Source organism: Eublepharis macularius, chromosome 3 (assembly GCF_028583425.1).
Source record: "Eublepharis macularius isolate TG4126 chromosome 3, MPM_Emac_v1.0, whole genome shotgun sequence".
In the NCBI taxonomy this organism is placed as follows: domain Eukaryota; kingdom Metazoa; phylum Chordata; class Lepidosauria; order Squamata; family Eublepharidae; genus Eublepharis; species Eublepharis macularius.
This window is the reverse complement of record NC_072792.1, coordinates 90166505-90188872: the sequence shown is the minus strand read 5'-3', so window position 1 is coordinate 90188872 and position 22368 is coordinate 90166505. Positions and strand designations below refer to the sequence as shown.

Genomic DNA, 22368 nt, shown 5'->3' with positions numbered 1-22368 from the left:
AAACATAAGCATACCAAAACCCAAATACCAAAATGTTAACATGCCAGAGATCACAAAGCCCCCCCCCCCAAAACAAGCTTCAACCAACACATCTTGCCAAAACAAGCAACTAATACCTTCTAAAGGCTAAAGAATTATCCTTTTTACCTCCTCTGATAAACCATTCCAAGGGTAACAGCTGTGCCCTGGCTAAAGACCATCCTACCATCTTATGAGGGAGAATATCAATTAAGCGCTTTTGGAAAAAGATAAGCTGGCTCATGGCTTCACACCAGAAGAGATTAGCCAGGGAGCTGTATTTAAAAACAACAACAGTCAACTAAGGACTATCGCATGCCAAAACACTGAAAGCCTTACAATTATCACATAAGAAACTGTTCACATCTGACAATCTTTTAATTCCATTATGGCAGAACTTTTGAATAGGAATTTAATGGGGAATGACTCTCAATGGACATATAGCAAACCAGGCAGAGGAAAACATGCAGAACGTAACAGTCAATATGTATAGTAGGTCTAGAAATCGAGAATCAAATCCCCACTTGGCCTGAAATGCACTGGAGTGGCATTGGCCTCTCCTGGTCTAACCTACCTCACAGGGCTGTTTTGAGGATAATGTATATAAAAGAAGTTTGCGCACATGTGTAGGCCTGCTGTTTGTGCTTGTAGCAATCCGTTCACATGTATATATTCAAGCCAAGTGAGAAAAAGACGTATCAGAAACCCCATAAGTAGTATTTTTCCCTAGCTGCTACTTATCACTTTTCAAAGATAAAGTTGCAATTGGAGCTCACACAACATATTTAAGCATGCCCAATATTAACTCATGTAAAAAAAATGTGTCAGCTCCAGTAGTCATTCACAAAAACATTTTTACCACCACTTATATTATGCATTTTTAAATTTGTAAAGTTTTTGCATTAACAACTCCAGAGGTAGGTCACTACTATTAACTGAAACGGACTGCATTGGATCCAAAGTATGGTCGGAAGCCACATTGTACTGCAAACTTGGTGAAGAGAGTCTGTGTCTGATCACTGCTTCAGAGGGCTACCTCTTGGGAGTCTGGTATATGCCATCTTTATATTTATTTATATATTCAATTTATAGCCCATCCTCCCCACTAGCAGGCTCAGGATGAGTCTTAACTCTTAAGTTCTTCGCAAGGTATGACGTAACAAGTTTATGGGTCCATAACCAAACTATGCTCCTACCCCCGGACTTCAATGCCTTCTCGTTCAAGACATAACTCTTGTCACCAGGTCCCTCCAGCTCTCACTGACGTTGAACTGGTTTGTTCATGTTTTACAGATGTTGTCTTATCATTTTAACTTCTCAACAGAAACCTACTAGATTGTAAACATTATTACTTGATTTAAACCTCATTTGAACAGCTTTTCTCGAGAGCATGGTTTTATTTTACTTCTTCCATTTAATCTTAATAGCAGCTCAGGTTCAGAAACTACTAGTAACCCCTTTATGAGAAGTCACAAAAGCTATTGGAAAGGTAGTATTTTGATACTATTGGTAAATTATCAGACCTAACCAAAAGAAACCAAGTCATTCATATCTTTAAAGTGCAAAAATATCAGGTAATGTTTTTGAGTGTGGAGAAAACACTAACATATCTCAACATACCCTCACACACTAACATACTCTCAACTATAGATGGGCACCAACAGCAATAGGAACTAAAAAAAACCAGGAACAGCCCAATCAGCTGTTTGTGAACAAGCTGTTGGTGAGGCCCCATTCTAAACTAACAGGAGGTTCCTTGCTGTTTGTCAAGCCAGACAATCTGGCACCTGGAATAAATTCCCTTGGCAACTGGAGGCAGGGACTGCCTGAACTCCTGCTGTTGCCCTGGAAACCCCAATCTAAGCCCAATTTAGCTTGATAGGCAGGTCTTCCTTTCAAGTGTGGAGCTCCAAATTTGTTACAAGAAAGCAAAGAGCAGGGGGGAGGGGGGCTCCCAGCTTTGGTTTTGCAGACAGTGAGGGATAGTTGCTGTTGGCATTTTGAGAGTCAGGGAGTGCATTGGAGCTTGAATTTTGTGTGTGGTGGGATAGGGATCTACCTCTTCAAGTTTTAGGGCTGCTGCCAGGCTTTGGGCCAAGCTATTACTTACTGGTACCTTTCCTGCTGCCTGCCCAGGTAAGGTTTCTGGGATGGTGCGGTAGGGATCTTGATGGCTGGAGGAGAGCCTGCTAGTGCTCATGAACAATGAACATGTTCATCAATGTTCGTTGTTCATGGATGGCAATGAATACCACGTTCAGTTTTTTTCTGTTTGTGCCCATGTCTACTCTCAACATACCTCAATGTAGCTTCTTTCAGTAATTCGCAATGCAAGCTTAAGTAGACTTGTATCCTAAGGCCTACAGAGGTTATTGACCTTTAGAAGGGTGTATTTCTGTCTAGGTTGGCACTGTTGGTCACCTAAGAAATCACAGTGTGTACTCCCATTTTCAAGAGAAAACAATATTTGGGAATATTTTTCTATACTACTAGGGGACCAACCAACCAAATACTTGGATAAAAATTTATTTACTTCAAGCTAAGACTAAAAACCAATTTCATCTGCAAACATGGTGGGAAGTTCAGGTATGGTTAATTTTCTAGATTTATTTTCCAATTTGAATTTTAACTGTAATATGCAGTCAAAGTACAAGCCAAATTCAGCCTTTAAAGAATCTAATTAACCTTCCATAAATAAAAGCCCACTAAAGCCAAATCAGCATAGTATAACAGCTATAACTGCCATTACCTGTAAGCTAAAGTCTAAAACATTTGGAATTTGTCTAAAACAAGAATTTTAACCATAAAATGTCAATTTTTAAAACAACTACCATATTAGTAATTGTTACAAATTGGCTGCTGCCCTGAACACACTCACTGAGAACTACTCCACTGATTGGAACCTAGTTCTGAGTAATCTGAATTAGTTAATGTATTTCACACAGACTAGCAATTTTATCCTCATTATTATATATCCGGGAATCAGAATGAAGCCATCCATATACACCTTTCTTGAGGCAGCCAACGGGACTGAGGAACACTGGTAAAAGAAACAATGGCAGAATGTGTGGTGTAAGCGTTCTTAAGGGTTCAAGTGGGCATCAGCAAATTCTACTGAGAAGCAGCAGCACTGATAGCATCTGTGGCTCTTGGTTATGTGAAAAGATTAAAATCTTCAGCCATTGTCATTGCTAAACTTTCTGGATGAGCAATGTTTTCTGTAGACTCCTCCCCCAGTGAACAAGCATACTGAATCATTTTTTTTCTTTTAAAGAAAAATTTTTGATTTCTGATAAACTAGTAGTATGACACTATAATAACATTCAATTTATATACTGCCCTTCAGGACAATTTAACTCAGAGTGGTTTGCAAAGTGTTTTATTACACACACACCCTGTGAAGTAGGTGGGGCTGAGAGCGCTCCAAGAAGCTGTAACTGACCCAAGGTCACCCAGTTGGTTTCAAACAGAGGAGTGGGGAATCAAACGTGCTCTCCAGATTAGAGTCCCACCATTCTTAACCACTACACCACTCTTAACCACCACTCTTAACCCTGCTGCTCTTAACCACTACATTACAGAGAATGCATGACTGCTGGTAAGAACATCAGTCCTTGGTTGTCTCATTCTCACTAATATAATATAAAATGTGTTACACGTCACCCTAATTTTCCACAAACAATAGCCAATAAAATGCATCAGGGTGGAAAAACCAAGCATGATGATGTGTTCTATATTTTGTACAATAGCTATTACCATGGAAGAAAAGAGATATTGTGGCAGTGCTGGTTTAGGTGGCAGCCATGCAGTCACTGTAATGTCAAGTTCCAGCTTCATTCTGCTGCTCCACAGATTACTGCATCACTCTGTGAACGTGTTTTTAAGACTAGACTAAGAACTCACATCAAGTCTATTTCACGTAAAGACAACTTATTCCAGCAACACTTTTACAATAATGTTGGAGCAAGGTGCTCAGAACTCCTTTGGTAGTTTTTTTATAAGGCAGAATCCTCACTTTTATCTTTAATATGCCACTTTTGAAAAACACAACTAAAATAGTTATGCACGTAAACAAAAACAAAAGAACTACTACTGAAATTTTGCACAGTAGCAACTAAACTACTCAGGAAGGCCTACAAAATAGGCTTTATGTCAAAAATTGGGTTTATTGTAAATGCCACATTCACAGAGCACAAATTTCTTAATAACAAAAGAAACATACATTTTTATGCAACTAAGCATTCTGACTGATTAAAGAAATGTTCTTTCCTTTAGATGTGCCTAAACTATCCTAAATAAGCAGACAGAACAACAGAAGAAGGAAATTTAAAATGACTTAAGTATATTGTTCATGTTTATATTTTATCGTTGAATATGGATGAAATCGTTTGCATATACAATATTTTATATTATATCAACAAAATTTCATTCATATCCAAATGCAGAAACTGGCTCATCTGCAATACATTGCAATTATTACTCCCCAATCATTTGTCAGAGAAATGATAGTTTATTCCATAAGAAACCAGTTATGCAAAAAAACAAAAACAAAAAAACAAAAAAAACAGTATCACTACAAATTTTTATTCAGAAGCCCATCTTTTAAAAAAATTTTCATTATGAACTTGTTTGGTCAATCAACTACAACACTTTCTAACAGACACAGTAGAAATGGCATGGCTCAGAATCGCCCTGATCTTTCACGATCTCTTGACCGCCTTCTATCACGCTCTCGGCCTCCACCTCCACCTCCACCTCCTCCACCACGACCACGATCTCTGGATCTAGAGCGACGCTCACGGGACCTTGACCTGGATCTATGCCTGACAGAAAAACATTAATTCAATGAGAAATTGTTTCAGATTGTGCATGTAGCAAGCTGTTTGAACAGGTAAGCAATGGTGGCACAAACGTTGAAATAAAAAAACTATCCAATTAGAAGGTGTTACAACTATATAGAATTTTGTATAGGTTTAACATATGGAAACCATCCCAACAGTGAAGCATCTGGAACACTTCTGGAGCAGTGTATACCTGCTATAAAATGTTATACCAACATCTGCCAATATAGAAGAACAAGCAGGGCACCATGAGGGGGAATCCCGCCTCCCCACTGCCTCTTCCATCCCCCTTTCAGTACTACTCCCTCAAATCACTGCCTCTTCCTCCTTACTTGCTACCTCTCTGTCCTTCCTCCCCTCCATCTCCCTTTCTTCCCTCTTCTTTATTTATTTAGAAAATGATATGCCTCATTTCCAGGAATAAGGAATATTAATAACAAAACAGTAAAATATATTAAATAAAATCCAGCACTAAATCTCCAGCCCAGCATAAAAATATAGACTCTAAAAACAGCCACCTGACAGCTTAAAATAAGTTTACATACTAAAATATTGTTAAAAGACTGTTGCCCCTCCTCCCCCAATGCTCTCACTCCTTCCTTACAGCTCTCTTGCTGCTGCCTTCCCCTCCTCCCCTTAAAGTATCAAGTTGTATGGGGTTGCTAGGCCAACTCATGAGATTTTGGCGGGCTTTGGGTTTTTTTTTAAAGATCCTCTTCTCACTTTTTGGATTTTTCTGCAAACCTTGCAGATCCCCACCCCCATTTTATGTATTTTTAGAACCATGCTCTGGGGTCCATGTTCAGATGGCTCCTTATCTTTATGAATTATTGTTGTGTCTCCTTGGCTGAAATGATAGGATCATCTCATCTATGAAGACTGCTTCATGAGTTACAGAAGAAGCATGCCCTTGCTTTTTCTCTATATTGCGATGGGTACAATTTCTTCCCCATGGTGTACATACATGAAATTAAATAATATGCAGTTATCTCTTGCATAACAGGGAAGACATCAGAACCAATCCCCAAGATATTCCTGGCATATTTTTCAGGGGGTGACAAACTTTTCACTGATGAAAAAGGAATTAGCACTTTTAACAGATTTCAGACAATAGTAAAAAACATTTGATTTAAATACCTCTTAACTGTATTTCCCTACAATGTTTATATCCAAATAGGCAAGAAACCAGATAATGTTCAAATGTTACTGAAACACATAACATTTACTGCTTACAGAATTTATTTATTTATTTATTTTTATTTATTTCATATTTGTATTCCACCCTCCCCGCAAGCGGGCTCAGGGCGGATAACAACATATTAAAATACAGTTAAAAATTCATATTAATTAAAAACAACACATTTAAAACAGGATGGTCGACAGCTTTCACAGGGAGGGTTAAGATTTATACACCCCTTTTTTCCAGGCCGGCAGAGGCCCAGCCTCTGCCATATGCCTGGCGGAACAACTCTGTCTTGCAGGCCCGGTGAAAAGATAATAAGTCCTGCTGGGCCCTGATTTCAGCAGATAGAGCATTCCACCAGAATGAGACATCTGATTCTCAGACTGAAAGGTGATTTACAAAAAATTAACTGAGCCAGAGGATACTGCCATAGGAGGAGAATTTTCTGAAGATTATGCTTAGTTTGGAAAGGCATGGTGAAAAATAATATGACACCTGATACTGCTTTCAAACAACTGAAAAACATGACTTTTAGTATGGTAAAATAGGTTCTAAAAAAATCAACAGTAGCTAATATTGTATGGGCTTAGATCCCACCAAGAAATTTCCATGGGTGTAAGGAGGGTGGAAATTTTCACCAATTTCTCCTTCCTGCAGGACACTTCTTTTTCCCTGCACAGCTTATTCCTCATTTTTCTTGTTTCTCATGAACAGCATTCTGGGGGCCATTTGGGACTGCTGCAGGAAGGGGGAATTGGCAAAAATCACCCACACACCTTGTGTCTGCAAAAATTCTAAAGAGGACCCAATCCATAAAGTTCTTCCTTCATCCCTTGTGAAGTCAACGATCTGGCATACTTTTACAAGCAGTCTCGAGTTTACATTGAGACAATTCTGATATTCTGCTTTACTATTAGCTAGTAAAGCAGATTCAGCTCCCTGTCATTTTTGATCTGCATACCCAATTGCTACATGAAAACACCCTTACTGTTTCTTGCAGTCTCTCTAACAGCCTGCTGATAATTTAAGGATTTCTGTTCAATAAACAATATTTAAATCATTTTTATGAATGCAGCTGGATTGCTACATGTTGACACTTTGTTTATAGGAACCATCACTATTACTCTCTCATTGAGATCTCATGAAAAGGCACAGTAAACAAAAGTTTTAACAAATATCAAATTTGCTGAACCACAACTGAATAGCTTATTGGATCAGCAGGTCAATTTTTCTTAGCTCTATGAAAAAAAAGTTAGGCTACAAATTCTATGAAATGCTATGGCAGAAGCATTTCAAATGTTGAACACTTGTATTCCACTGAATGCAAGCTGAAGTGACCAAGAAGTCATTAATATACAGCTATACATCAGTCTACAGCATCATCAGGAGATAAATTAGTGAACATTGGAGTATTCATTATCGCTTCAATATTGCCGTTTGAACCGAATGGGAGGAAAAATGGATGTGTTCCTTAAAACGCTCTTGGCAGCTTTCAAAACAGATACTTACTTCTTGCGGCGGCGGCCATACAACTCACGTCGCAACTCTCGAGAAATGGGTTTCAAATGCATAAAGTTACAGAAACCTCCCCGTGTACACTCCCTGAAAAAAGGTAATTTGGCAGGTTATAAAAAAGGACAAAGTTATTGCATTTCTGCTTCAAATATTTCCACAAAAATGATTTGAAAAAAGCACAGCTGGACTGTTTAATTACCCCATTTCATACTGGCGGCAGCAAGCTTCTCTGAAGTCTGTCACAGGGGAGAGCTCAGCATGAATTGGCTGTCCGTTAAACCAGCGGTTGTTCAGGTCAATCACAGCCTTTTCTGCATCTTCTTCACGTCGAAACTGAAAAGGTATGTTTACAAAAATTAAGTCTCAAATATCAATGGAAACTGAATTGATGTTCAATGTAAATTCTTGAAACAGCTCGCTAGTTTGCTGGGTAACAGTGAATCTAGAAAATTACCTCATTAGCCCAATCAGGTTGATTTACACAGTATGACTTTCAGGGAACTGACTACACAAGCAGCCAACTAAATATTTCTTATTAGGGATGCCAGGTGCCCACCAATGGCAGGCAATCTCTCAGCAATCCCTCTCTTTGCTTGTCAATCACCAGTTAATCCCAGTGCAACTGGGAATTGATGGTGTCACACTGGGACAGATTCTTTAAGCATCAGCCCCAAACATAACAAAACTGCTATGTTTATTCCTAAAGAATTGGTTCCAGTGTGACATCATCCCTTCTGGGTCGCACCAGAATTGATATCATCATGGGTCACCATAGAAAGTGCACGCACAAAAAGGTAAGTCGCTGGGACCCCCCAACATCCACCAATTACCTGGCAACCCTATTTCTTATACAAATCCCGAAACACTAATTTACTGTCTCAAAATTACAAAGAATGGAACCAATGAATAATAAACGATACAGCTATAATGTTAAAAACACATAGGAATTAATTTTTTTTTACAATTTCACCAATAAATTTATTTCTGGGCCCTACGTACAAAGGGCAGAACAAAATATGGTGTGAAAGATCTTCAGGGACTGAAGTTCCACAAATACAAAAATGGGCAGCAATTGGAATTTGTGTATAATGACCATCTAGAATGGCTGAGGACATGGTTTGAAACCTCAAAGAAGTTAAAGCCATTCTAAAACTAGGAAAAGGTGATTCTGGTCAAATAAGAGGCTTTGCCATGGTCCCTCTTGAACAACTTAAACCAGGGAGAAAATTTGGAACGGAGAGTTGTTCTTCTGTCCAACACAGCTCTGATCTTAAAGATCCAGTCAATAGCACCCCCCCCCCAAACATCCACAAATTATATAAATCCTGAAACACTAATGTAGACTCTCTCCCAAAAATGCAAAGAATGGGACCACAGTTTTAACCAATGTTAAGTGTTAGCTCGAAAGTATTACATGAACAAGAGAGTAAGGAATTCTATGATAAAGATGCAGTCTCCACAATTCATTACAGGTTTATGAAGTGCACTTTTTAGTTCAGCAAGATTCTGATGAAATGGAGTACTAGCTATTACCTCTATCCACATGGCTGCAACACAAGTAAACAGGCCACCTGAAGTCCTCCAATTTCAGTTTTGGAAGAAGCACAGAATAAACTTAACTGCAGCAGCGGAAAATGATAATTCTGCATGACCCCAAGTCACACAGAGAGGTAAATATAGCATGTGTGTAGGAAAGACTTGGCAACAGATTTCTAAGATTTAACAATGCCAGGAGGTTTAATAATTTCTCCCATGAATAGAATTTGTACAGAAAAATCAAGATGTGAGAGCAGAGTATTTCAGAATGGGATACTATTTTAGAGTCCCAGATGTTCTACTGCAAATGAACAATAGAATGCAAACTTTTCATTTTACTGTTTTAATAACTTCAACAGCCTGTTGAGTGGAGAAAGGAAGAAAGATACTCAATTTTGACTTTAACTGATTTCTAAAATTCACAGCATGTCTCCTAAGACAGGAGAGACTGAGAGGCACTTCTTGATCCCTCTCCAACAAAGGGAGTGGAGATAAAAAGGGTTTAATTAGGGGTGTGCCCATCCAAAAGTGTGTTTGAAGTTTTAGAATTTCAGAGAGGGCATGACTTCCATTAGCCTGAAGTTTTGGGAATGCTGATACTGTTCCAGAAGACTATTTCAGGGGCATTTTTCAGTTTGGGAATTCTGGTATTCAAAAACCATGTGCCTTAAAAAACAAAACAATTTAACCCCCCCGCCCCGCCCGAGCAGTGAGTGGCAGCTGGAGGAGGACCACTCTCCAGCTGGATCATAATGGGGTGTTGACCTGGCTTCTGAGTCTGGACTCAAGGTCTACCTCCCAATGAGTCCAACAGGCAGTTAAGCCGGCCACTGGAGGCCAGGTCTACCATAGATTTTAAAGTTTAAAACACCAGGGCAACCTCACAGCCCAGCTGGAGAGTGCTCTGTCTCCATCCCACTCCCTCCCTGCTCCTGTCGTCTGGATGGGGCAACTGGCCTGTAGGGCATCAGCCTCTTTAAACTTTAACGGCCCATTATTTAAAAGACTATTATCAATAAAAGACTGAGGAACAGCAAACCAGTTTAGGAGCTCTCTCCCATTTGTAGCTCCTGCTGCTAGCCGGGAACCTGAAACACTTCTAAAATTCTAGGAGATAAATTTTGTTACTCCCAGAATTTGGGAGTGTTTTGAGTCACTGCAGATATTCCTGAGCAAAAAACCCCCAGGACATTCAGTGTTTAATATTAGCTCAGGAATATCCCTAGATATTAATTAAGCACCGCCCCTGTAAGCAACTAGGAATAACTACAATCCCAGGATGTCTTTCTACATATTTTAACAGCATCAATCCATAGATAGTCATTGACATTATAGATCTGGCCACTATTTCTTTTGTATCTCTCTTTAAATTGTTTCATTTCATTAGAACATAATTCTTTTACTTATCTTTTATTATTAAAAGAATTTTAATAAGGCACATCCTCTTTAAAAAAAGGATTTGCAAGGAAAAAACCAATCTTATGTACAATAGCTCGAGATACAGGATGGGGATATATATTCCTACAGGTTCTGAGTCCTAAAGTTTGTAAAGACATGTACAAAATCCATTCAGAGGACCCACAAACAGATCCTAATATTACTGGACCAGATTAGTTCACAATTGAGAATTAAAGGTCCAAAACCACAGTAAATGTGCTCTAGGTACAAAAAACAAGTCTTCTGTTCATAAACCAAAGTTTAAAACAATAAAAAGCAAGTATTTCAGATCACTTTGCTTTCTTTGTATTTCATGTTGGCCCAACTGGATTACCATTCAAAAATATTTACATCTTTATGCTATACAACAGTTTAGGCATACAAGAGTTCCACATGCTTTTACAAATACACAATGCAGTAATCTTCATTCTGATCAACTCATTTAGATTTGTCTTTATGTCATACCTTAACATACACATTCCCAACCAGATGATCACCAAGATTATCACAAACATTCATCTCTTCTACTTCACCATATTTTTCTTCCATTTCTGTGAAGACCTCCTGCATTTAAGAACACACACAAAGCACGCACAAATCATATTATTAATTTGATCTAAATTTTTATAATTTATTGGCATTAACAAACCTATAATTTAATGCTATTTATTTAATATTCAATATCATCTTTCTGGTCCCGTCTTAGCTACAAGCAATCTGGCAATTAAAAAAATCAAATTCTAATTGAAACTATATTTCTATTTTTTAATAAAATACTGATCTAACTGTTATCTAAAGTATGAAAAATAAAACTTTTTTGTAATCAATCACAATTTTTAGGTGATGCTATTGCTCACAATTTCATTTCTTGAATGAAACACATTTCTTGTGTTTTATTAAAGCCATTCCTTAAAGTCACACCACATGAAGAGGCCAAGTTTTTCAGAAAGCTTTCTGCACTAAATGTTTTAAGTGTGACCCTACTAGGTAGTTCTATGTTGTTTAATGTCAGTCCTAGAATTACTTATGATCTGTTTCTGTATTTCTTCAGCTCTGTATTGGATTTTTGCTAATGTTTTATCTTTGTAAACTTGCATTTATTTACCCTATGGCATTGGGTATTGAAATACCCTTGATACTGAATGTGCTAATCTCACACTATGTAATCCACCCTGAGTCTGAGTGAGAAAGGTGGACTATAAATAAATAAATGCTTCCATTTATCTTGTCCAATTTTAAACTTTACAGGAAGAGACTATAGGCTGGATCTAAAGTAGCCCATGGACAGGTGGAAAGCACATTTGTTTGTGCAGTGGGGTGGGCTTGTTCCTGCAATTGCCCCCATGAGCAGCAGCAACACACACTTTGTCCCATACTGTTTCTAAGAGTTGCCCTACCCAGAAGCAGCTTTTTGTGTAGCACATGGTAGGGGGCCCTACAGAAAGCAGATGTGTTCAGTGATCAAGCTCTTTCACTTGTTTAATATCTGACACTATGATACTTTTATGTACCATAAAGTGGCAACAGATCGTCATTATCAAAGTGTTAAAAACTGTTAAAAACTGAGAGACGTGTAACTGAAACTACTGCTGTACTGGGTTTCCTCTGTCTTCAAGAACAGCTTCAGAACTTTTAATTTCAATTACAATGAATGCTACTTGATGCTCACATTTACATTACACTTTTCAACGCATTATTCAGACATACCTCAAAGAATTCATCATAATGTTCCTGCATTTCAACATCGCTCACAGCACCTGCAAATACCAATTCATATTAATTAGAGTCTATCTTCTAACAATACAAAGGACTCTGAGCACATCACAAAATATTATTAGAAATGTCAGAAGAAGCCATCTACTGGAGTAAAACATATGTAATACACAACTAACCATTTTGAGTAAACCATGAAAAATTCTGCAAGTCCCTAAAGAAAAAAGATCACATCAATTTTTAAAAGCTTTTATAACATCCCAATGGAACAATTTTATGGAAAAACTGGCTTAATCTAAAGAAACTGATCTGATGATGATTAGCTTCAACTGTCTTAGTTTTAACACAGTAGGTTTTCATAACCGCCTTTGGATTTCCAGGAAACAAATAAGGAACCAATAAGATATTCTATAAGGGAATTTCAAGTTAAAGGTTATTAAAAGCAAATATACTAAAATTTGCTTTCTGGTGTAAAACTGCTCACAATCCATACATTTACTGAACACCTTTATTACGCTAACTTTTTTGATTCCCTCAAACAGCAACATTAATTTATTTTTTCCCCATTTGCTATCAGCCAATTTAGTTTTTCACAATCTCTGGAACAGTTAACAACTCATTCTATATTATTTCTTGCCTCAGCTGACATTCACAGACAACTAGTTCACCTTTTCATGTGAAAGCAGGTGAAGTCTTTATACATTTCAAAGCAGTATGTATGGCAAAAACTGACAAAAACAGCAGTTCAAAACACATTAATACAATTTTAAAACTAGTTTTGTTTCTGGGCCTCTAATAAAAGGCCCGAACAAACGAAATAATTTTAAAGCATATCCTAGAGTCCTTGGAAAGCATTTCATTATTTCACATAAATGTATTTTACAAACAAATATCTGAAATACTTCAGGATGGGAGAGCTCAATGGATATTTTATACATCAATCTCCACCCCTTCAATGAAAACAAAGAAAAAATAGCCAATTGGATCTATTTCTATGAAACTATGGCTACACTGGTTTTACCAGAATTAAAAAGGGACACAGTCAAATTAGACTCTAAATACTGACAGGTTGTGTTCTCTGTACACACAATGTACTTAAAACTTTCTAAATTGCATTATAAGCTTTTAAAAATGTATTAAGTTATCCCAAACTCCCCAAATCTGCTACAGAGAATTTAATAGTTACCCACATGTGCCAACAGCAACACTGTACAGGCAATATTAGAAAATTTATTATTTTTTTTCTAGAAGGTAATAATCAATTGTTGCCATATGTGAGTGTACTGAACCTTGGTACAACCATTTTCCTGTAAAAAACTAAACAAACCAAATTAAGTGATGGTGCTGTATTAGGCTGAATACACCACCAGAAGACTATTACTAGACACAACTGATGCTACTGTAGAACATCCCTAAGAAACAGAATAGTTAAACAATGTAAAATATATACTAGCCAAATTACATCTGTAACGTAACATGCAATAATTAAACAGCCAAAAAGCTGTTGGTTAAGCGAAATTACCATTTGACATCAAATTTTAAACTCTATGCTTGAAGGGTTTAAAATGACTTGGACTTCCTGCTGTAATTATATTTCTTTAAGCCAGTAATTTTCATGGCAAATTAATATTAAATAGCTCCACAGCAGACCATGCAGCTCAAGTATGCATTAGTTACCAGATTGGTGGAAATTTTATAGCCCATGCCCGTATCAGTACATACAAATGCATATTGTTTAGCGGTGCAATTAGAAACAGCACTGTAAACATATTTTGCATTAACTATAAATTCCCTAACATTGCATTGTTTAACTGTTTCAGGAGCAAATCACAGATTAGCTCAATTCTTTACCTTTTACTCACTCACTTCTACTGGTGTATAGTAGACAGATTTTTGCAATTCGTAACTATACAAGCATTAAGAATTAGTCTGAGACAATCACAACACTCTCCCTCCTCCACCCCAGACTAGATAAACTACCACAAATTAACAATTTCGGATTTTAAAAGAAAGGAAGGAATTTTAAATATATTTATGCAGAGAACTCAGATTATTTTAACATCTACACAGCTGGAAAGGTATTTGAATATGCTGATGACCTAGCTTTTGATAATAGTAATGTACTAGTTGTGCAGATAGCATTAAACATATATCAAGAACACTGAAATGATGGGGACCAGTGGAAGGCATGGGACTGACAGAAATTGTTTAAGGATACTTTTAAAAGCGTTCCTTTAAAAAAAACATAAAATGGGAAGTAGCCAAAGTTTCAGAAGAAACAAAATTTCTTGGGGTAAGGGGAATTAGGACAAAAAATTCTTGAGGCATTTAAATTAAATGTGGTCAGTTTGCTCCATTAAACTAAAAATGGTAGACCAGCTTCAGTTGACACTGAGCTCTGACAATCAAGCCCAGGGAACCAGTGAAGGAACTTGTATGAACTTACAGCGCAAACCGTCAGCAGACTGGGAAGAGTTTTGAGGGTTACGGTAAATGTTCAAGAGGGCAATGGTCTGAAATACAAAACGCAACAACTTTATATTACGGAAAATAAGCTTAACAAGAAACTGGTTTCCTTGTGGTGATGACTTTTAGCTGAGTCTCAGAGCTGAAAGAGAGAATGTTATTTCTCCCCAAAAGGGAAATATGTGCCACTCAACTTGCGAGCCTTCTGAATCACCCTAACATTAAAAAATAGAGATTCCACAACAGTTATTATTGCATTTATTTAACTGCAAACAGCACTGCAGTACTGGTTTTGCACAAAATTATATTTGAACCTTGAGTCATTAAATATCCTGATTACATGGAATTCTATGGAAATTGTTTCCACTATAATGCACAATAATACGTTGTCATGAAATCTCTATTCCCTGTGAATGTTAAGGTGAAACAAACCCAAATTTAACTTACCATATATGGCAAAAATGCCTGTACCTTCAGAATTTTTTAAAAAATCAAGGTTTTTGATAAATGCCCAGTGCTTATTTTTTAGAGGTTATTGTTTGTGTCCTCACAGAAAAGATTTTGAACCAAGACATAGAGCTGACTTGTTTTCATTGACCTCTCTTTTTATATAGCCAAAGGCATTTAACAAATTCTTGATCCGTATGTAAGAGTTCCGTCACTTGTCCTGTTTGCAACAGCTTTATGTCAGCAGCTCAGAAGCCAACATGATTTTCTCATATTTAGGAATGGGCTCTTTAACACCATTCTTAAAAAAAATTTCTCCAACTGTGGGACTTACAGTGTGAGCCGTCAGCCGTCTGTGCACTGTTTTGGGGATTACGATAGATGTTTTGAATCAAGATGGTCTGCGGGGAAAAAAAAATAAAAAGGGGAATTCTACTGGCTGCTGTGCATATAATAAGACAATTGCAAAGAGACAACTTTTTTTCTGAACAGCTTAATATTCCATTTTATTCAAGTGGTATGCTATTTTCTTTTCTTCGGTATTTGCTCAGTGTCTTGAAACATCATTCAAACAATCATATTATGAAAACAGTGCTTGATTTCACCAAGAAGCCGCTCTATTTGGCTTATCTAAGGAAGTTGCCTTAGTTCTGCTCCCAAAAGAAGAAATAGTCATAGTCTGTATGTACTTTGATATGTAGATTTCTAATTTTAACCCCATTCAGTACAGAGGCTCATAAAAAGTGCTGCACAAAGGTCATGGGATTCAACACCATCATATCTAAAGGTCATAGCCACAAGCAGTACAGCTCCACTTTCTCTTATGAAGCATTTTCTTGGTGGAATTTCTGTTTAAATAATACGAGTTTCTAAACGTTCACTTTTTGTAGATCTTTAAAGAAAGAATATCCTTTCAGTCTTTGTGCTTTCTACTTGAAGAATTTGCCCAGCAGACTTGAAACCTTACATTTGTACCGTTCTTCTTAATATCAAGTTGTCTGAAAAAACAAACCATGTTTAAGTTAGTAATCTAACATCTCAGAGTTTTAAAGTCCATATTAGAGTAAGATGCTTAAAATTATTCAATTACTGCTAGTTTGCATGAGCTTTCATTCAAAGTGTGCATACTACTTGGTTAAAAGAAATCACTATTTTCAGACTTTATTTCTTTTTATAAATCCAGCCAGTGTTAACCCGTAGTCTCTAGCCACAATGTATGTGGGTAACTGTTATCTAAAATATTTCAGATTCACAATCCTTCCACTGGTTCTCACCCTCAACATTCTATGTCCTTGTTTGCTGGCAAAAATTTCTGGAGAAATCCTCTAAACCTCAAATGTCATAATCACAAGTTATAGTCATATTTTGTCCAGTGTCTTAACATCCCAACAAGCCAATCTACTCGATTTTAAGTAAATGGGTCAAAATAATCTTAAATTCAAAAGACTCAAGTTATCTGGCTTGAAGGCTAGCACAATCTTCTGCATATATAAATGAGATATATGTATTAAGAGACAAGTCTGGAGATCAGGGTATTACTAAAAATGTCAGAAAATGAAGGCTATAGAAGTTCTGTGACTCCACATCCAGAGGGAATGAAATCTTCTAGTCACTATCAGTGACCATACAAACAGCTGGAAGCTACATTAAAAATCTAACTTTTGTCAAAACTAGCTAGAGTGTGAATATGCATGGCTATATGCTCATTAATACATTTTAAACAGCAATGAAGTACAATCAGTAAGCACTGATTTATGAACCTTCTCTCATTTGAATATAGACTACTAATAATTCCAGAAAATCGCACTTTAATAACTGTCCTGTACTTTTTGAAAGGCTGTATTTTAGAACTCTAAAAACAGGACTTTTCCAGAGGTGGCACCTGGCCTTTGGAATGCCCTCTTCCTTTATGCTCATCTAACACCCACCACACTATTCTTTAGGTGTAGAAACATTTATTTTTAATCCAGGTTTTTAACTTTTTAACGCTGTTTTTATGGCCTGTTTCTAGCCTGAGAAATGCTTTATAGATATCATTTTAGGCTACTGAATACTGTTTTCATACCCCAGACTTGTTTTTATACTTAACTCTTATTTTGTTTTTATAACTATAGTTCTACTTTTATTTTATGAGCCACCTTAACTAAGTTTCTGGAGAGGCATCATCTAAGTTTTCTGAATAAACTTTGTTGCTGTAGGAAAATGATTTTCTACAACAAGGGCACAAGCCCTAGGAACCCAATAAATCTATGATTATTATATCAAAATATTTTGTTATTTGTGTCTTACTCACTAAGTGAATACAAAAAATGTACAATCAAAGATTTACAATGCATACATCTATAAATACAACAAATACACACATCTGTCCCATAGTTGCTGCAAAGAGTCAATGACAATTCTATAATCTAAATATGCTGGAATAGTCCTTGGAATGATTCTTCCTCTTGTGTTCACATCAGGATGGTCAATGTAAAGGTAAGTGTCCAAAACAGCAATATCAGAAGAGCCTAATAGGATCCCACCTACCTGGAGATCCAGAGGGATCCTATTAGGCTCTTCTGATATTGCTGTTTTGGACACTTACCTTTACATTGACCATCCTGATGTGAACACAAGAGGAAGAATCATTCCAATGACTACTCCAGCATATTTAGATTATAGAATTGTCATTGACTCTTTGCAGCAACTATGGGACAGATGTGTGTACTTGTTGTATTTATAGATGTATGCATTGTAAATATTTGACTGATTGTACATTTTTTGTATTCACTTGGTGAGTAAGACACAAATAACAAAATATTTTGATATAATAATCATAGATTTATTGGGTTCCTAGGGCTTGTGCCCTTGTTGTAGTCTGTTTGGAAAATGATTTTCTGTCATCTGTCAGGCGTCTATTATTAGGAAAAAATTGAAGATTTCTATCACACATATTCGTACCAAGAAAATTAGGTCCAGCAAGAAGTATTAATCCTTTACCAAGTATAACTAAAGCAACATATCACAACAAAGGTTATCACTGGCTGACCTTTAATACTGACACACTTATGGAAACATTTCCTATAATTATTAAAAAGTGAAAAGGACTTTAAAAGGCAGGTGGGACAAATAAATGGCAACTCCAGGATAAATCTATAAACAGAACTCCTAGAGATTTGGAAATTTTATATCAATAGATCTCTGAAAGTCATGCCTACATTAGCAGCTGCGTGTGGTAGTTTCACAAACAGAAAAATAACACAAACCTGGCTAAATGTTGGTTTATTGTGCAGTCGAGAACACCGGTCTCCATGACGACATGCTCCAATTTTGAAATAAAAAGAACAGTTGACTCTGAAAGCAAAAACCGCAGTATCTTGGTAAGTATGCAAACTGGCAAAATAAAATTAAATGAGCTCTCTAGACAATGCATTTAGCAATGAGACTGCTGCTATGCAAATTATGCAGAAATATGACTATTGTGGGAAGCACGGGACACGTATATTTAATATTGGACACATCATGTGTTTTGTGTTGCATCAAATATTCATAAAATATATGGGTTTTCTCCTTCCAGTCCAGAAACTTTCCTTTTGCTAATTCCAAAACCAAGATAGCTCAGTCAGTAGCTGATGATAACACTTTCTGGCAGTGGAAATCAGAACTGTTTAACTAGGCAAAAATGTATTTCAAGATTAAAAATTAAATTTTAAAAGCTATCACGAACGCTGAATTCAGACAATGTCACAAGCCTCTGTTCTGCCTCCCTACACACTCACTCTTCCTTTACAGAGGTTTCTTTGCTTTGTCTGAGTAAGGTGTGACACAAATTTACATGTTTACTTCACAAAATGCGTTGCATTTCCATCTGATTTTTAAGGCTTATCTGTGTAACAAACTGATATACTGCAACTAAACCAACCGTATGATCCAAACCCAAAATAGTTACTAGAGATACTGTGTTCCATGGGATGATGTCTTTAAACCTGTTCAGAAGCTATAAATAATAAAGAATCATCTCCATCACTGGATAGGTTGTACTGAAAAGCACAATGAAAATGGTGACTCAGCAGGGTATATTGAAAATGACGAACTCCATGCTGCTGATTATTAAGAAAGGGAGAGAAAACTGATTAGAGCTTTAGAATACTGTGTACAGTTTAGGTTGCCATATAGGGTATTGCAGAGCAGGAAAAAGTACAGGAGGCAACCAAGATGATTAAGGGGTTAGAGCACTTTTTTAAAGGAAAGGCTGAAGAGTCAGGGACTTTTCGGTCTAGAAAAAAGACAGCTAAAGGAGAAAGGCATCTTTTAATGGAGAATGCCATTTTCTGATTGAGAAAGCCTTCCTCCAGGAGACAAAGAATCCAACTCAATGGAAAGGGATCATATGATTCAACAGAATTTTTAGATCGTAAATTGCAACAGGGATGTTCATCATGTTTCTACCCTACCTATAAACCTAGCAGTGCTATCATGAAATTGCTTTAAATATGGCATTATCAGCATTTGCTAGATCCTGCAGTTCGGCTTATACGTAAGACAGTTCAGAATTTAAACAGTCACATCAGAAAGGTCCATTTTTATTAGTTTATAATGTTCTTTAGAAACTGTTTTGTGAATTATTTTAATCCATAAATACAATTTAATATTGTTTTCTGTCTGAAACTTGTTTATTCCCCAAATTCTCCTCTCTAACAGTGTATCAATTAAATTCGGCCTTATAATTAAAATTTACTATTTCTGTATTTTGAGAAAGAAATGGAAGAGTCAGAGTTAGAATGATTTTATATGCTGGACTCAGTCTCTTAAAGCCTGGCTCGCTTAGCCCGAGTCTGTAGCAGTTACTATGCAGGATTTTCTTCTCATCTTTCTCCACTTGGGCCTCAGCTCATATGCGAATCCATATATTGTCAGAACTGTCAACAGAATTTTATTCATTTATTTAGAAAATTTCTATGCCACTTCTTCACAGCCCTGCTTGAGGCAGCTTATAATTAAAATCAACGTGGGCAGCCATGTTAGCCTGTCTGTAGCTGTAGAAAAGAGCAAGAGTCCAGTAGCACCTATAAGACTAACAAAATTTGTGGTAGGGTATGAGCTTTCCTGAGCCACAGCTCATTTCTTCAGATAGCTGAGATAAAATAGGGAAAACACAGACACTGCCTCGAGTTTTTTAAAAGGAACTGAAAGCTAAACGGTGTTGATGAATGGAGTTTTTCTGGTTTACAGTAGCTGCTTTCCTCAACCAGGGGCCAGGTCTGTCTGTATATTCACGGTCCCAGTTTACAGCTTTCTCTGTTCCGCCATAATCTAAGGGATTGTAAAGAACGGAGAGAAGAGCCTCAACTTTTCCTCCAAGGGGGTGGGCAAGGTTAGACAAGAGGCAGGAAGAGAGCAGATAATCGCCGGCCGCGCAGGCGTTCTTTCCCGCCGCTGCCGTGTGGGTGGGGAGGCGGAGCGGACCTCGCCGCCGCCATGGGCCCGCCATTAGCAGCTCTTTTTTCCCCCGGAAGGGTGCGCGCGCGCCCGTTGAGACTGCTGCCCACCGCGCGCTTTTTTCATGCTCGAGGGAGGAATGTGTGCGCGCGCCCGCTCCAGCAAGTTCTCCTTGGGAGCGCCGCTGAAGTTCGCACGAGGAAGCCGCCAACAGCAGCCGCGCAAACAAGGGCCGAAAGGTTCGCTCGCTTCAGGATTCTACGGGAAAGAAGCACACGACTCCCCTCCCTACCGCCGCCCACATCGCCGCCTGCGCGCGATCGTGTCTGTCTCTGCAAGGGAGAAAGGGCCCCGCGTGGGAAACTATTGTTGCGCCTGGCCCCGCCGTCCTCTCCCCGCCCCCCTCCCCGGCGCTTGTGTGGAACAAGATCGGCCCTTGGAGAAGGGGGGGAACTGCCACTCACTTGTCTTTCTCGGTACCGAAGATGGAGGCCAGATATTCCGCCATCTCCCACAAGCTGTCTTGCCCGGGCGACCGCCGGACACTTCGGCACCCAGAGCATACGTCACAGCACCGCGCCGGAAACGCCCGCCGCCCCGCGCGCTCTAGAGCGGTTGAGCTCCAAGCCACCAATCACGGTCCAAAAGTGGGGCTGTGGCGAGATGTTCCACGCATGCACTTAATGCTGCTGTTCGTGCTTTCTCTCGTGTCGTCCGCCATTAGAATGGTTCCCACGGTGCCCTTAAGAGTAGGAAGTTAAGTCCCCCTCCCATCCTTAGACTGCCTTCTCTCTAGTGTTTAATTAGTTTTGATACGTTTATCTTAAAAAGTAATACATTCCCGAGTCAAGCAAAGGACCTAAGCATTCTTATTTAAAATAGATATTTAAAATAATAGGGTTCTTCCCCCACAGGGTCGCCAATCTGAAGCGACTGATGACACGTACCAGTATTATGCACGCACATTTTTTTTAAGTTGAGAAATTACAACATCCTGAAGTATATCAAGGTTCTAATACACATACTGTATCTTTGATGCGTGTGACATATTTTGTATAAACTTAGTGACAACTAACAGTAAAACAACCCTTTTTCGTTACGTGAGCAAGTTACGTTTTTTCTCGAGAACTGAAATCTACAAAGTAGTAAATTACGAAATTCTGACAAATATTTAAGGATGAAAACAAGTCTAAAAATACAACACTAGAATAAAATTGGGCGAGAAGGCAATTTTGTTTTCAGCAGTTTTTAATGCTTACAACATTCCTAATTAAAAGGACAGCATAACTATCTTTAAATTATGTTAGGGTTGTCATTCGCCAGGTGGGGCGTGGTGGAGTTTTCACAGAACTACAAAGATCAGTTTTCCTGGAGGAAATGGCAGTTTTGGAGGGTGGCATCTCTGGCATCACATTTCTGCTGTGCTCTCTCCCTAAGACTTCATCAAATCTCCAGGAATCCCCCCCCACACACACACAACTACAATATAAAGCACCAAAAATGCACTGTACATCCTGTGCTCACCAGGTCAATCTGACAGGCCAAGACCACAGGCTAAGAGCCCTTTGACTCATGTCCCCAGCTATGCACAAGCTACAGACACCTGCAGCAGAAGAAAAAAAACCCAGCCCAGTTGTTTAAAGCTGACTAGTGAGGGCTACACGGGAATCCAGAAACGCCAAAAAGGAATAGCAAATTCCCCCGTGAACACAATTGCTAAATGTATTTTTAAATTTTTATATTTTTATATAAAGAGCAAATGCTCAAATTAAAAATAAATGCATGCCCCAG

General features: G+C 38.0%; 1 protein-coding gene across 3 annotated transcripts; it reads right to left on the bottom strand.

Moving 5' to 3' along the window:
• Positions 1-4339: 4339 nt before the first annotated feature.
• U2AF1 (U2 small nuclear RNA auxiliary factor 1) lies at positions 4340-21166 on the bottom strand. 3 transcript variants are annotated; one of them, XM_054973862.1, is made up of 8 exons: positions 21042-21166; positions 18405-18492; positions 15491-15557; positions 12238-12287; positions 10996-11094; positions 7757-7890; positions 7552-7644; positions 4340-4841 (listed from the first exon to the last, which is right to left on the bottom strand). In XM_054973862.1, the coding sequence occupies exons 1-8, from the start codon at positions 21083-21085 to the stop codon at positions 4700-4702; spliced, it is 717 nt and encodes a 238-aa protein (XP_054829837.1). In that variant the 5' UTR covers positions 21086-21166; the 3' UTR covers positions 4340-4699. The 3 variants fall into 3 exon arrangements, with proteins under 3 accessions (XP_054829837.1, XP_054829836.1, XP_054829839.1); XM_054973861.1 differs by lacking the exon at positions 15491-15557 and adding an exon at positions 14690-14756 and having other exon boundaries at positions 21042-21164; XM_054973864.1 differs by lacking the exons at positions 18405-18492; positions 21042-21166 and adding an exon at positions 14690-14756 and having other exon boundaries at positions 15491-15512.
• Between the last annotated feature and the right edge of the window lie 1202 nt (positions 21167-22368).